Source organism: Olea europaea, unplaced genomic scaffold, assembly GCF_002742605.1.
Source record: "Olea europaea var. sylvestris unplaced genomic scaffold, O_europaea_v1 scaffold1836, whole genome shotgun sequence".
NCBI classification, from domain to species: Eukaryota; Viridiplantae; Streptophyta; class Magnoliopsida; order Lamiales; family Oleaceae; genus Olea; species Olea europaea.
The window spans coordinates 75,360-89,804 of NW_019236129.1; the positions used below are offsets into that span (position 1 = coordinate 75,360).

General features: G+C 36.1%; 1 protein-coding gene across 2 annotated transcripts in view; it reads left to right on the top strand.

Moving 5' to 3' along the window:
* LOC111378588 overlaps positions 1 to 12,728 on the top strand; it is a 38,632-nt gene extending 25,904 nt beyond the window's left edge. Inside the window, exons 15-21 of one of the 2 annotated variants that reach the window (XM_023001821.1) lie at positions 6,429 to 6,608; positions 8,488 to 8,739; positions 11,025 to 11,120; positions 11,210 to 11,301; positions 11,388 to 11,451; positions 12,130 to 12,220; positions 12,304 to 12,728. In XM_023001821.1, coding sequence (XP_022857589.1) covers positions 6,429 to 6,608; positions 8,488 to 8,739; positions 11,025 to 11,120; positions 11,210 to 11,301; positions 11,388 to 11,451; positions 12,130 to 12,220; positions 12,304 to 12,461 — 933 coding nt within the window. In that variant the 3' untranslated portion in view covers positions 12,462 to 12,728. Of the gene's footprint in view, positions 1 to 6,428; positions 6,609 to 8,487; positions 8,740 to 11,024; positions 11,121 to 11,209; positions 11,302 to 11,387; positions 11,452 to 12,129; positions 12,221 to 12,303 lie in introns of those variants that run through there. The other variant, XM_023001822.1, reaches the window with a different exon arrangement.
* Positions 12,729 to 14,445: the final 1,717 nt, after the last annotated feature.

Consider the following 14,445-nt stretch of genomic DNA (forward strand, 5'->3'; position numbering starts at 1 on the left):
CATGGAGAGGAGTAGGATCATTATGAGAAAAATCAAGCTCTACTAGAAGTCCACGAAGCCATACAATCTCATAACAAGCAGCAAACATTGCACGATATTCAGATTCAGTAGAATATTTAGAAACTTGAGCTTGTTTCTTGCTCTTCCAAGAGATCAAAGAATCACCAAAAAACACGCACCACCTGGTAACAGACCGTCGAGTATCAGGACATCTAGCCCAATCCACGTCACGGTAGGCAACAAGATGAAGTGGAGTACCGCTAGGGAAGAATATTCTATTAAGTGGTCAAACTCGGTAAAAATATGGCTAATTTGAATTGAATTTTCAGAGACTAGTAATTAATCTTTTTCTTTCATATGATTTGACCAATTTTAACTTCTTGATTTGAATAACCCATGGTCAGTAGATCGTCAAAGGTATCAAATAATACGGCGAACGACAGCCAAATGTAGATGGTGTGGAGCCTGCATGAACTGGCTAACTTGCTGGACAGCGAAAGAAATGTCAGGACGAGTAACCATCAAATAATTTAAACTTGCCACCAACTGTCGATACAAAGTAGGATTAGACAATAGATCACCCTCATCACGAAGATATTTTGTATTTACTTCTAGCAGAGTGTCCATAGAAAAAGTGTCCTGAAGGCCAGCTAAAGAAATCAAGTCTTGTGTGTACTTGTGCTGATTTAAAAATATACCAGAATGATGTGAATGAACTTCTAAACCCAAGAAATATGTGAGATGACCAAGATCCTTCATATGAAATGAAGCCTGAAGATGTTTCTGCAAACGAGTAATCAAATCTAAATCTGTCCTAATAATGACAATGTCATCAACATAAACTAGAAGGAGAACAATACCAACAGAAGAGTTGCAAAGAAATAATGAGTCGTATTTGCTTTGCTTAAAGGAAAGCTGTAATAAGGTAGATTGGAACTTTTCAAACTAAGCCTGAGGAGCCTGTTTCAGTCCATACAGTGATCGCTTTAACTTATAGGCATCCGAAGAAGATGAAGTAGTTAACCCAGGTGGTAGTGTCATATAAATTTGCTCTTTGAGATCACCATGAAGAAATGCATTTTTAATGTCCATTTGATGAATTAGCTACCCTTGAGATGCTGCAATAGAAATAACAGTATGTACTGTAGTCATCTTGGCAACCGGAGCAAAAGTCTCGTCATAGTCAACCCCAAATTCCTGTCTATTGCTAAGAGCAACCAAGCATGCCTTGTGGCGCTCCAAGGTGCCATCGGAACGAAGCTTGATCGAGTAAACCCATTTACAACCAATAGCTTTAACATTTACCGGACAAGGAACAATATCCCATGTGTCACTCCTGAAGAGCCCGAAGTTCATCTGCCATCACCTCACACCAGCAATCATATTTCACAGCTTTTGAATAATAAGAGGGAATCAGAACAGATGATAAAGTAGCATTAATAGACGTATAAGAAAAACCATACTGATTAGGAGGTCGAGAGATTCTAGTAGATCGGCGAAGAGCAGTACACGGATCAGGCTCAAGAGGGGGCGAAGTTAGCCATCGTCGTTCATACACAAATTGTTGAAAGACAGAAAATACCTCAGATTGAGATCGAAGAAAATAAATCCAAGTATACTTGCTATAATCATCAATAAATGTGATAAAGTATTTATAGTGAGCATGAGAGATAACGGGAGAGATTCCCTAGACATCACTGTGAATTAAATCAAAGCTTTGCTTAGAATGACTATTATTAGATGGAAACGAGAGAGATTTACTTTTACCCAATCTGCAAGTTGAGCAATCAAAAGAAATGGAAGAAATCTTATTTTTATTTCCCAACGCACCAGAATTCAACAAATGAGATAAGACAATCGAGTTAGGATGACCTAAACGTTTATGCCATACTTCACTCTTATTGTTTACAGTAGTGCAAAACAAAGACATAAAACTAGGAATGGAAAAGTACATAGAAAACAGACGTCCAACTTTAGGTCCCTTCGCAAGTATCTTCCCCGCCACTTGATCCTGCACAAGACAACCATCATGAGAAAATCGAATATCACAGTTATTATCAACTAACTGTCCAACCAAGATAAGACTTGTAGAAAGTTCAGGGGATATAAACACATCTTTGAATTTAGGATTAATGTCTCCAACTGCTTGAATATGTAACTGGTTACCATTAGCAATTTGAATTTGGGTTGAGCCATGATATTTTTGGACATTACTAAGAATCTCAGGTGAACCAGTCATATGATTAGATGCACTAGAGTCAACAAGCCAAGATGAACTGTTACCTTGAAGCCCTAAAGCTGAAATAATCATCTGTTGGACCATCTCCGGAGTAAGTGTCGATGAATTACCAGTGGTGGAAGAAGATGTGGAGCCAACTGTAGCTTGATAAGCATTAGGCTGGCGATTCTGAGGATGAGTATGACATTCTTTGATAATATGTCCTGGCTTCTTGTAATAGTTGCAGGTCTTCTTCACACAGTGAGCAGCAATATGTCCATATTCTTTGCACTTGAAGAACTGGACTTTCCTCGTGTCTCGTCCATTCCCTCTTCCACGAGCGGCATAAGCAATTGCAGATGGTATCAATTGTTCTTGCTGGACCGTGGCTTGCGTGGCAAGACATTCCTCACGAAGTGAACTCCAAAGCACACATCCAACGATGGTGTAGGATCGCAATTCATCAAATTGGAACGAGTACCCTCAAATTCAGCACGTAATTTCATTAAAAACTGATCTCTTTTACTTTGCTCGTGAACTTTCTGAATAGCAGAGAGATTCTTCTGGGACTGAAGCATAAACCAAATTAGTAAATTCCGTCCATGGGTTTTGGAACCCAGAAAAATAATCCTGTATGGAGAGATTGCCTTGACTGTAATTGGCAATATCGTACTCCAACTGTAAGCGTCGAGCAGTGTTTTCTAGATTATATACCTTTAAATATTCCCACATAGACTTAGTAGTCTTGTACGACCTCAGATTGAGAACAATTTGTTGATTAACAGATCCCAAAATCCACGTCATCACTCTAGCATCTTTGATCTTCCACTGTGCCAATTTTGGGGGTTCAATAGGAGTTGGGTCACTTCCATCTATTTGTCCCCATAACTCTTTTCCCATAACAAATAGGCGAAATTGAAATTCCCAGGCTGAATAATTCTTTCCCGTGAATTTCACACCAAAAAAATCGAAACTACCAGTAGCCGTTGTAAGGGAATAAGTCTATTAACTCAGAAGCACGGATACGTTTCCGACGCGTGTCGAAGTTCCTTACAGCGTGTAGGAGATCAAGAAATGCATTTGGTTGAAAGAAAACGGTGACTAACTGTGACGAAGAAGGTTGAGGAAGAAGAAAGAAGAAAAGAACCCGTTAAGAAGAAGCAGATACCTGTGAAGAAGAAGCCGAAGAAGAGAAGAAACTGAAAAGACACGTTTGACCGTAAATGAAAAGTTGTGGATGTATATTTAACGTTCTTTTCATTGTTGGGCACAATAAGATTAATGCATTTTGTAAAATTTCTTATATAGGATATATTTAAAAAAAATTAATCTTTTTACCATTTCACCCTCCATTAAAAAATAAAACTTAATCATATATGTGAGGTAATAAATATAAACAATTATTACTTTAGACTATTAAATTAAAATAAGTAAAAAGTAATATTTTAATAACGTGTCGATAACGTATCGTGTCGAAAATTTTCAAAAATCACGTGTTGATGTGTCGGATACTCGTGTCCGTGTCGGTGCTTCTTAGTCTATTAATATGACTCAACCTGAATCCACGAGTTCACACCAGCAGGTTTAAAAATAGTCTAATATCAAAGCCCAACAAAATAGTAGCAACCCAATTATTTATGGTTCAATAATTAGCAAGCCAAATAATAGAAGCCCAATACAATATATCAACCCCAATTAAGCCAATCAAGTAAATTAAACCAAACAAAACACACCCAGCAGGCAATACCTTCGGTCCAATCACCAAAATGCCAACACTATCCGGTCCGGATACTTCAGTCCACCGTAGACTTGCCGAGAGCAGGAGAAGTCGACAGCAACAGAGGCGTCGACCACCAGATGAAAACCCACAGCCCAAATATAGTGCGAGACCAGCACACCGTCAATAGGAGCAAAGCTGGTCCCAAAATCCACACCAAGAACGTTAGGAATTTCCGATTGCATCGGAAAGCCCAATAATTGATACACTCCCACTGCTCTAATCGAACTCAAAGAAGATGGCAACTCTACTGGAGGCACCGATAGTCGTACCGACAGCCAGGAAGGTCACTTCGACCTCTCCAAAATTGGTACCCAAGACTCAATCCTACGATTCAGATTTGAGGCTCTGATACCATGTCAACAAAGATGGAATTGGATTGATTGACCTGATTTACAATGCTCTTCCCTTTAAATAGAGATCCACAGGTAATAATCTTCCTATAACAATGCTAATTTACGCTAATTATCTATATTCTAGGCTAAACATTATACCATTACGCCTATATTCTGTCCTGATTGACAGATTGCTGTATACATGTAGACGTTGCCTTGTAGAACTTACATTAGGTTTAGGTTGGGAAACTACGGAACTAGTTTTGCTGATGCTAATTTTTGCTGCTTGTTTTAGATGACGAGAATCTTGTAAAATATTAATAATGGGAGCACAGAAAAGCCTGTCAACTTTTCGATGTGCAGCTTTAACAGCCAAGAGAAAATACAACCATGATATCCAGACTAGTTGTCACAGGGTGCCTTCTGTGAGGCTCAGTAACGGATGTCGTGTGGCAAGTAGCCTTCTTTACTGGGCCACTTTTACCAAAGTTACAATTGCATCGTAGTCATGTTTAATATCATTACATGAACTATGCAATCAAAGAAATGTTTCTCAAGGCAAACTCAAAGACAAAACAAATTCACTTCAATTGGATGATAAGATAGTTGTAAAATATTAATAATGTAACTGCAGAAAAGTCTGTACAACTTTCCGGAATGCAAATTTAACATCTGAGGGAATATTTAAACATGTTATTCAGATAAGTTGTCTCAGGGTGCCTTCTGTAAACATGGTATCCCACTTATTTTTGTGATGTCCTTGATGCCTTTGCAATTCTGGGTGCATTGTCGGGTTGCTTCATGTATTATTCTGATCTACAAATTAAGGTTTCAGCATGCGTCCAATGAGAATCAGATAAAGCAGAAAACCTAAGTAACAACAGCAGGCATAAAAAGGATGATGAAACATAGTTCCCCATTCCAATTGTTCATAGAAAATTAAAGGAAAATACCTAACCACTAAACTCCTTGAGATACATAGTTGTCCACAAAGCCAGGGGTCTAGTTATGGAGGTTTATGTTAGGCAGTGGGTTTGCCTTTGGATATGAGCGGGAAAAGGGGCAACGGGTGATGCAGCCTTTGACGCTAATGCTTAATAGGTTGAGTTGCTATTATTTTCACATTATCTCTTGTATTATAAAGAATACTTATGGTAGATCCTGTTACGGGCTAAATTGAAATCTAAGATAATGTATCAGAAGCATTTCTATATGCAAGGTTCTTGACAAAATATCTTACACATGCAAATTATTTCCAGCTGATTGTGGACTACTAACAAATCTAGTAAACATTTTTCAATTAATCAATCATCCGATTTTGATCATCTGGCTCATAATTTTATGCAGCTCTATAAACTATTTGAAGACGGTCTTCTTATAATATATCTTGCTAATTTGCTTGAATTTAGCAATCTGATTTTAAAAGTTGTGCCAAACAATTTCCTGGTTTCTTGCAAGATTCATTTGTCTGATAATAGAGATGAACTTGAAGGGAGAGAATTTTTTCAGTCACTCTTCATATACTACAGATGATGCTGCAATTCTCATATATTTCAAGCTTCAATTCTTAACTTCTATTTTATGCTTTCCAAACAATGTATCATGTGGAGACAATTATAGTAGTGATTGAGATTGGTGTCTCTGTAATATTATTCAAAATGTTAGATCCGGAGATTCCCGAATAGGGCAACCTTTCGAATTGTTGCTGAATCCATGGGTAGGCAAGAGTCAACCTGGCGATCCACCAAAGGGGTATTAAATGAATGGAATTGGGATATGGAAGGAATATAATGAAATAGAGCCACTTTGGGGTTCCCTCTGAAATGAAATATTTATGTTTTTCATGTGCACATGCCAACATCCTACTAAATACTTGACTACTTGCTTTTTAAAATTAATTATTCTTCTAAGTGTTCTATTTCCTTTTTTTCCTTTTTCATTTGCTGCTTCTCCTTCAGTAAATTCAGCTCGTTAACTGAGTTTTTAGAGCAGGAAAACCCTTATGCTTCTTTAAGTTTTACATTAATCAATCTGTGTCACTTGACAAGTCAGATGCTCTTTTGAATATTTATTGAGATGTTTCTTGCTTATGTTTCAGGCTCTTAAAGCTATGGCACACAACTATCCTAATACAACTGTTTTATGTTGGGAGCAAGTTTCATCTACTATTTATAGGATTTTGAAATTCTCCCCTGATGATCCAGCAAGATCATGGGGGGGTAATGTTGAACACACCATTGGAGCAATCAGGGAGAGAGTCATGGCAGCTGGGATAAAGGTGGACATTACTACTTTTGCATGAGGTTTTTTCTTGTTGTCTATTAACTTCTACTTGTGTAATAAACAAGTTCTTTCTTAGTATTACTTGGTTTCGAATTATTTCTCATTATTTTCTACCTCTGTTGTGACGGAAAGCTAGGAACTACAATATGTAGTGGGTTTATGTCAGTTAATCAATGGAAGTGTATTTTTTTTTCCCTTAATAATTCAAAAGCATCAGCACGGCCTTAGTGGGTTTTAAGGCACCACCATGGAATGCTAATGGGGGTTTGGATTCCCTAACCACATATATAAAAACAAAATCCACTGGTACAAAGGGAAGGGGCATAAACCTGACCTTCTAGAAGCAATGAGATGTAACAAGAGAAGATGAGTAAAAATAGCCATACAAAGTAAACAATAGTAAAACAAACTAACACTCTCTAATGCTAGGAAGACCATATCTATCAATCTGAACCAGAGCTTGTAGTCTGCGTGGAAGATCAAATGGACCATACTCCTGATAGGCGTAGATCTCGTCCTATAGATGCAAGTAAATCAGTAACCTGGTTCCCCTCATGGTAAATGTAGTACCATGAGGAGACAGAGTCACGATCGATAGAAAGATTATGTCTGATCTGTCTAAGAATAATCTAAATTGCCCATAGATCACTACCTCTAGTAATGCAGTGAATGGCCACGGATGAGTCAGTCTCCACCAAAATATCTGATAAACCTAGGTGGCAAGCAAGCAAGACACCATCGAAGATGGCTTGTAGCTCAGTCTCTAGGATGGGACAGTCCCCATAAGATGCTGAGGACAATGTATAGGCCTGAACAGGTGACCTATGTGAAAAAGTGAAATCATGCGATAGACTCCATATGATCTTCCTAGAGTCCATGCATATACCATTATGCTTTGTATCATTCCTTGTAAGCCAAAGAAACCAGAAAATTAACTAAGGGATGATAATGTGAATGTGGCCCTTGCGAATGAACTGACCAAAACATCTCTAACTCTGGAATCAATCTCCGAGTCCCTCATTTGATGTAATTGGTACCTGAAAAATATGACAATAGTACCTTGCCTGAAGGAGACGAAACCCCTCAAAACTCGTTTTAGCTTTTTAAATACAAAGGAATAATTGGGCACTGAGTAAGTGAAAGCAGTAAACCGAAAAAATATCAAAATTTTTTTAAAAAGCATAATAAGCGCATAATAAGTTAGAAGCAATTTTCAAATTTATAATAGACCAATTTAAAAAAAAAAAAAAAAAAGAAAGAAAAAAAAGAAGAAAAAAAAGATCTATAATGTTTGAAAAAATAAAATAAAAAAATATTGATTTAGTTGGTGGGTAGTGGACTATTCTCAAAGGAGTCTATGATAGACATAATTTTTTAGTGTTTTAGTAATAGGTGATTCTCAATGTGGATTAATTAGGAAACACAAATTTTTTGAATGTTTTAGTGATAGTTAGTGGGTAAATCCCAAAGTGGATCTATTAGAATTTTTAATATTTTGTGGGCCTACACCTAAATCAAACTAAATAAGTTGAGAATTAAGGAGTGACATAGCTCACAAGCCTTGATATTGTGCCTCACTGAACTTAGGCATGCATCTCCAAAAACTTCCTCGCAATCTTGGGCTGCTTTTTGTTCACCGCTTTTAGGCACCTTAGTGGAAATTTCGTGAACAATGAATTGATAGCTTCTTGTCCATCTATATTTCTTGATGGCATTTTCAGTAAATGATAGGTAATTAGTATGCTCTAGCTTGTTTGAACTCCTACCCCATACGATCTTACATGCACTTGATTGGAAATTTCATTGTTAATGCCTATATATGTGCATCTTGAGGTTAGAGTGTTCAAGCTTTTTACGATAACTTACCTGTACAGGTTTTGGATGAATGTCTTCGTGCTATTTCTGGCTTTAAAGGAACTGAAGATCTTTCAAGTGATAAATTGCTTGATAGTCCATTTACATCTGACTATGTCAAAACAAAGGCAGTCTCATCTGCTCCAGTTTATGGATTAGAGAGCCCTGCATCCACTGAGGATGAATCAAAAATGTGTGTTTTGGCCAGCGAGCGGTGGTCTGAAGCAATAGTCAAACACATGCCTATGATCATTCAGCATTCATCAGCCATGGTAGGTTCAAATCACACTCCCTTTGACTTGTTTGTCTCTTTAGGCACATCAAATTTAAATGTTTATGTAAGTTTCAATAACTTCTGAGTTTCTATGCTACTGGTCACCTTTACACGAACCATGTATCTCCAGAGATTCAGGAGAGTCTCCTGCGCTATAAGATGTCAGTCACTGCATTATTTCATCAATTTTTAGGTTCGGGAAGCTTACTGATTAGGATAAGAAAGTTAAGAGGATGCATCATAGTTTTGAGATATTACATCTCTCCACATGTTGGAGGTCTTGCACAGCAAGGTGGATTGGGGGGGGGGGGGGGGTTGGGGGGGAGGTGGGGTGGGGGGGGGGGGTGTGCAGAGGACTTTTTTCTCTCGACAATGAGGAAAGCTATGGTCCTTTATGATGACCTGAATTTTAACTATAGGCATTTTCATGCCTTTTTCTTACTTATGTACCTAATTTGCTTTTCTAATGCTTAAAGTGGATAAATCTTACCCTTGCTTTTTAATGTACGTCTCTCCCTAGGTTGTAAGCCCTCCATCATTGTGCAATAGAGCAGAAAATAATAATATCAGAGTTCATTAGTGCTATTTCACATTTGTATTTTTATATGTAGATAACATATAATCCCTGACAGGGCATAAGTGAGATCAGACATGCATCCAATTTGTGTGTTACCACCTCTGATTCTAGTAAAGGAATCTTGGTAGCCTGTTTATACTTAAATGTTGTAATGCACCTATTTACATCGTAACGGAGATAGCTTCTGAAAGGTTGCAGCAAGTCTCATTATTTGAACTGTATTGGTTCTAAAATGTTTTCTTTCTTGTTTATGCTGTTGTTGCTTTTTCATTGAAATCTCCATTTAAAGGTGGTATATATGTAACGACCTGGACCTTTCGCCCAAGCCTTAAGTCTTACTTAAGGGGAAGGTCATGAGTTCGAATCCTGGGAACGCGACAGAAAGCCGTGAGGGGTAACTGGGCGCAAGGCCCACCCAAAGCGGACAGTACGTAAGATAACGGCTTGAGCGAGAGGTCCGGATCGTTACAAATATGGGCAAGCAACTTCTTTAAGGTTTTGAATTTTGACTTGCTAAACATACATTCTGTGTTACAGTTAGTTCTGTACTAGAGTTGTTAGAAGATTACCTTCAATCCGGTACGGCAATGTATTCTCGAATTTTCTCAATTTGTTTTTTTTCCTAATTTTTTTTTCTCTCTCTCACCTGAACTTCATTTTTTGGAGTCATGAAGTCATGTGTCTTTACTTTTCGTGGTGGATTATTTAGGCCATCTCCAATGTGAGCCCCAAAGCACCAAAATACACCATTTTTTGGTGCAAGGGAGCTCCAATGCAACACTAAATTTTGCACTAAAATGGTGCAAAGTGTATAAAGTCCATTTTCCCCTTTTTATCTTTTTCCAAATAAATTTGTCAAGGGTATTTGTTTCATTTGTTTTATATATTTTTTAATATAATAAATTATTATCATCATCATCATCATCATTATTTGCATTTAAAATAAATTTGAAATGTAAGAAATAATAATTAATGAATTAATTAAAGGAGAAAAAAATTTAAAATATAACAAACATGATTATTTATTAAAGTTAACACAAAATATATTAAATGACGACATACATACGATAATCTAATTTTATTCAAAGAAAACGATGCATAAAAAATTTTGCGACTTCTTAATATCGTAATATCCAAATTCGAAATGCATTGTACTATTTTGTGATAGCAATATTTAATATTTTCATTGTTGTAGTATTTTTATTAATTGTACTATATTTTTTATATTTATTAATGAATTTAATCTTTTCCGTAATTTAACGTAATTATTTATTTAGTAATTTATGTATTTATAAAATAATTAATTAAATAATTTTTCAAATAAATAAATTATATAAAGAATAAAAAAAGGGAAGAAAATTGTTAAACACTATTCATTTGGTGTAAGTTTTTGTGTATTGGTTGAAGATGAATATTAGTTTTGGTACAAAATATGGTGCAGTGCTGGCCTTAGTTTCTTTTAATATAGTACACATTTCTGTCCATTTGGTGGCTAACATTTTATTTATGATCTTCTACTGGTTTCAGAGCTGCATGTCCCAGTTTTATGCAATGCATTGAATGATCATGTCTCTATGTTATGGTCTTCCTTAGAACTTTGCATGTGGTGATTGGATGCATGAACAAAATTATTTCTGTACTTTCAGGAGTGACATTTAGTATGTTTTTAACACAAGTCTAAGTCTGTTTTGCCCTTTCTTTGGAAGGTAAGGGCTGCATCAATTACCTGTTTCGCAGGAATGACTTCTTCAGTCTTCTTTTCTCTGCCAAAGGACAAACAGGATTTTTGCATCAGATCTTCTGTAAGTTCGGTACCAGACTGTAGCATGTTGTTTCTTCCATAAAATGATAATGTGAAGCCATTTGATTTATTATATGCTGGTTCTTGTAGATTGATACTGCTCTAAGCGATGTTCCTTCAGTTAGATCAGCTGCTTGTCGTGCCATTGGTGTTATTGCATGTTTTCCAGAAATATTTCATAGGTAACTTACCATGGCTATATCTTGAGTTTCCGATGATAACTGTTACTAAATGAAGAGAAATTCCTAAGGGGTTCCATTCTGAACAGCACAGAGATCCTTGAAAAGTTTATCCAAGCTGCTGAGCACAATGCTCATGATTCACTGGTCTCAGTAAGTATGTCCTCATGTTTTATTTCTTAAGATGGTCTGAGTCATAGTTTCCCAATGCTCAAAGACTCATTGAAGCACCAAGAGTTCCTGGGTTTGAGATAAGGGATTAAGAAAAATGCAAGCCTCATACAAAGTGAGGATCATATTTTATTTGAATCAAAAAGTCTCTACACATTCATAAATATATTCAGAAAGTCTCAGAACTGCTGAGATTTTAGTAAAAAATGTAGCAAAACTCAATTATCTCTCCTATTACTTTGAGCAAAATCATCACCAAATTGATCTTTAAATTGGATTACAGATATATTTCAATTTTAGCTACCAATCCAATTTAAGTGGCTGAAATATTAATACCACATAAGAAGCTAAAAAAATCAAACATTTAGATGCAATAAGGGAATTAAGAATCGAAAGATCTTAGAAGAGTAAAATTGTCTTTTTTGTCACTTCTGATTTTTCTTGCTTTCTTCTTTAACCTTTTCGTGCTTAAGAAATAAAAAAGCTCCTTATTCTTCACTCAATGGCCAAATGTGCTTAGGTCACCTTGGGCGTGCTATAACTACAATCCCGTCAAGTCTAGCCATGTTTTTTTTCTTTTTCTTTTTTAAGTTTCTTCTCCTTTGTGTATCATAGCAATTTAGCTTGGACTTTGGTAAAAATATTAATGAAAACTTTCAGGTGCGCATTGCTGCTTCATGGGCCTTAGCAAATATATGTGATTCTATTCGACATTGCATAGATGCACAGCCTTTTGAGACTGATTCCATAGGTGAGCAAATGTTTGAACCTTACATCTTTCTCTCCACTAATGTTAAATTAACTTCTTCAATCTTGTTTTGTCCATTGTGATAGCATCGAGGGAGGGTGTTCGATTTATACCATTACTAGCGGACTGTGCTTTGCATTTAACAAGTGACAATGACAAGGTAAACAAGCAACATGCAACGAGTTTTCAACTATATTTGTTTCTATTTTTCTCACTTTTGTCAATCACAATTTTCTCCACGTAGTTATTATGGTTGCCACTTGTAATTCGTTTTCAACTATATTTGTCTCTATTTTTCTCACTTTTGTCGGTCACAATTTTCTCCACTTAATTATTAGGGTTGCCACTTGTAATTCTCTCTAGTTGCTAACTGTTTAAGCTTTGGCATGCATGTGATTTGTTCGTCAAATTCTCGCAAGCGTACGGGTTCGTTGTACAAGTAATAATCGTGATGAGAAAGTTCCTCCCACAGGGAATAATGATCAATTTCAGTATATTTGATATATTTAAATTCGAGTTTGTAACCAAAAGATGATCGAATGAATAGCTAACTAATTTTTATAACTAAAACTTATTAAATCAATGACAATTGGTTTAAAAATCAAATGTGCGAACGTACTGGATTTCCGACGTCACTGATCAATTCTTAGTTCTAATTCTCAACCAATAATAATTATTTCAATTTATGTAGTTGCGACGATCGATAATTTCACTATTATTTATTATTCTTTTCCAAGATATAATAAACTTATAATTATCACGAGACGATCTTATTTCTAGTCCGACTTCATATGGCAAACATGCATTGACATTTAGGATTATCACATAAGATCGCACACGCCACAAATATTATTCCTAATATTTATTGCCCGTGTGTCCCAATAATAGTATTCTATATATCGTGAGTTTTCCAACACAACGAATAAGCAACTTATTGTCCTAATGGTGCGCAAACATTAAAACAATCTAATTATGCATACTAATGAAATCACAGCACAATAATTAAAATAAACACGTCTCGAATTAAAATTAAGAATTAAACAATTTTGTCATCCATCCAATACGTGAAAAGACTTAGCCTAGCATAACGTTAGAATCAAACAAATAAAGTTTAAACGACATCACCGCGAAATTGATGTGATTATTCCGTGCGTAATCTTGGTTGCCTCCCAATGTATATATATGTATTTATATATATTATAATACAGCAGCACACGTTTCCTCACCAAGCTGCCTTTTATCACTGTCTCTTCCCTAGTTGACTGCTTTATCAATGTATATGTATATGATAATTTGCCCAGGTTCAGCTGCCAATGCATGCAAGAATATCACCAAAGTTGGCTCCAATACAAGCCTTGAATGTTTTGTCACACTTGCAGCCACCAACTCAGTATATGAATTAATAAATCAGCCCACTTCTCTGACTTCCTTCTGCCGGCCACCGTTTGTATGTATGTCTCCCTATAAATTTCGAATTCTTGCCTTTTAATTTCCCTACAGCTGCACTCCAAATTTCTTTTTTCTCCTCTAGCAGCCCCTATTATCCCTCCTCCATTTTATGCGCATGAATATATATACATATATATTTCCCACTACAGCCGACAGCCCTCTTGAAGTTCAATCCCCCCGGTTGCCTTTTTTCTTCTCCTCCTTTTCTAGGTTTTTTTTTTCTTCTCCTCTCTTTTTCCTCCCTTGTAAACGGGATATATATATGTATTTATATTAGTGGTAACCTAGCCCACAATGTTTGACTTTCAAAAGGATTCCAATTGCTCTCCAATTTTCTTTCAATGGCCACATTAATCCACTTACTTTAAATATTGCCATTTTCGCCCAATTTTCTTTTCTTTCATTCACTTCCTTTTAATCCATGAAAATTCACTTATTAAACATAAGACAACAATATAGAATATATTTTGCTAAAAAACTATTAAATATCGTTAGTTTAGAACCCCGATTAAGTGTATAAAATACACTCATCAAACACCCCCAAATTTAAATATTTGTTTGTCCTCAAACAAAATTATAACACAAGCATGCAAAAATATTTTGTTAGACAATCTAACTTTTTGCCTCAGGATTTGAAATCACAGTGTTAAATCTACAAACTATTTCAAAGTTACAATACCAAACTAATATTCACTTTTCCAATGCAAAACCGACGTGTGTGTGTGAAGAACTAAGTAGATATTAATGAATTCACAAGTTGTTCCAATTCCTGACCCTCT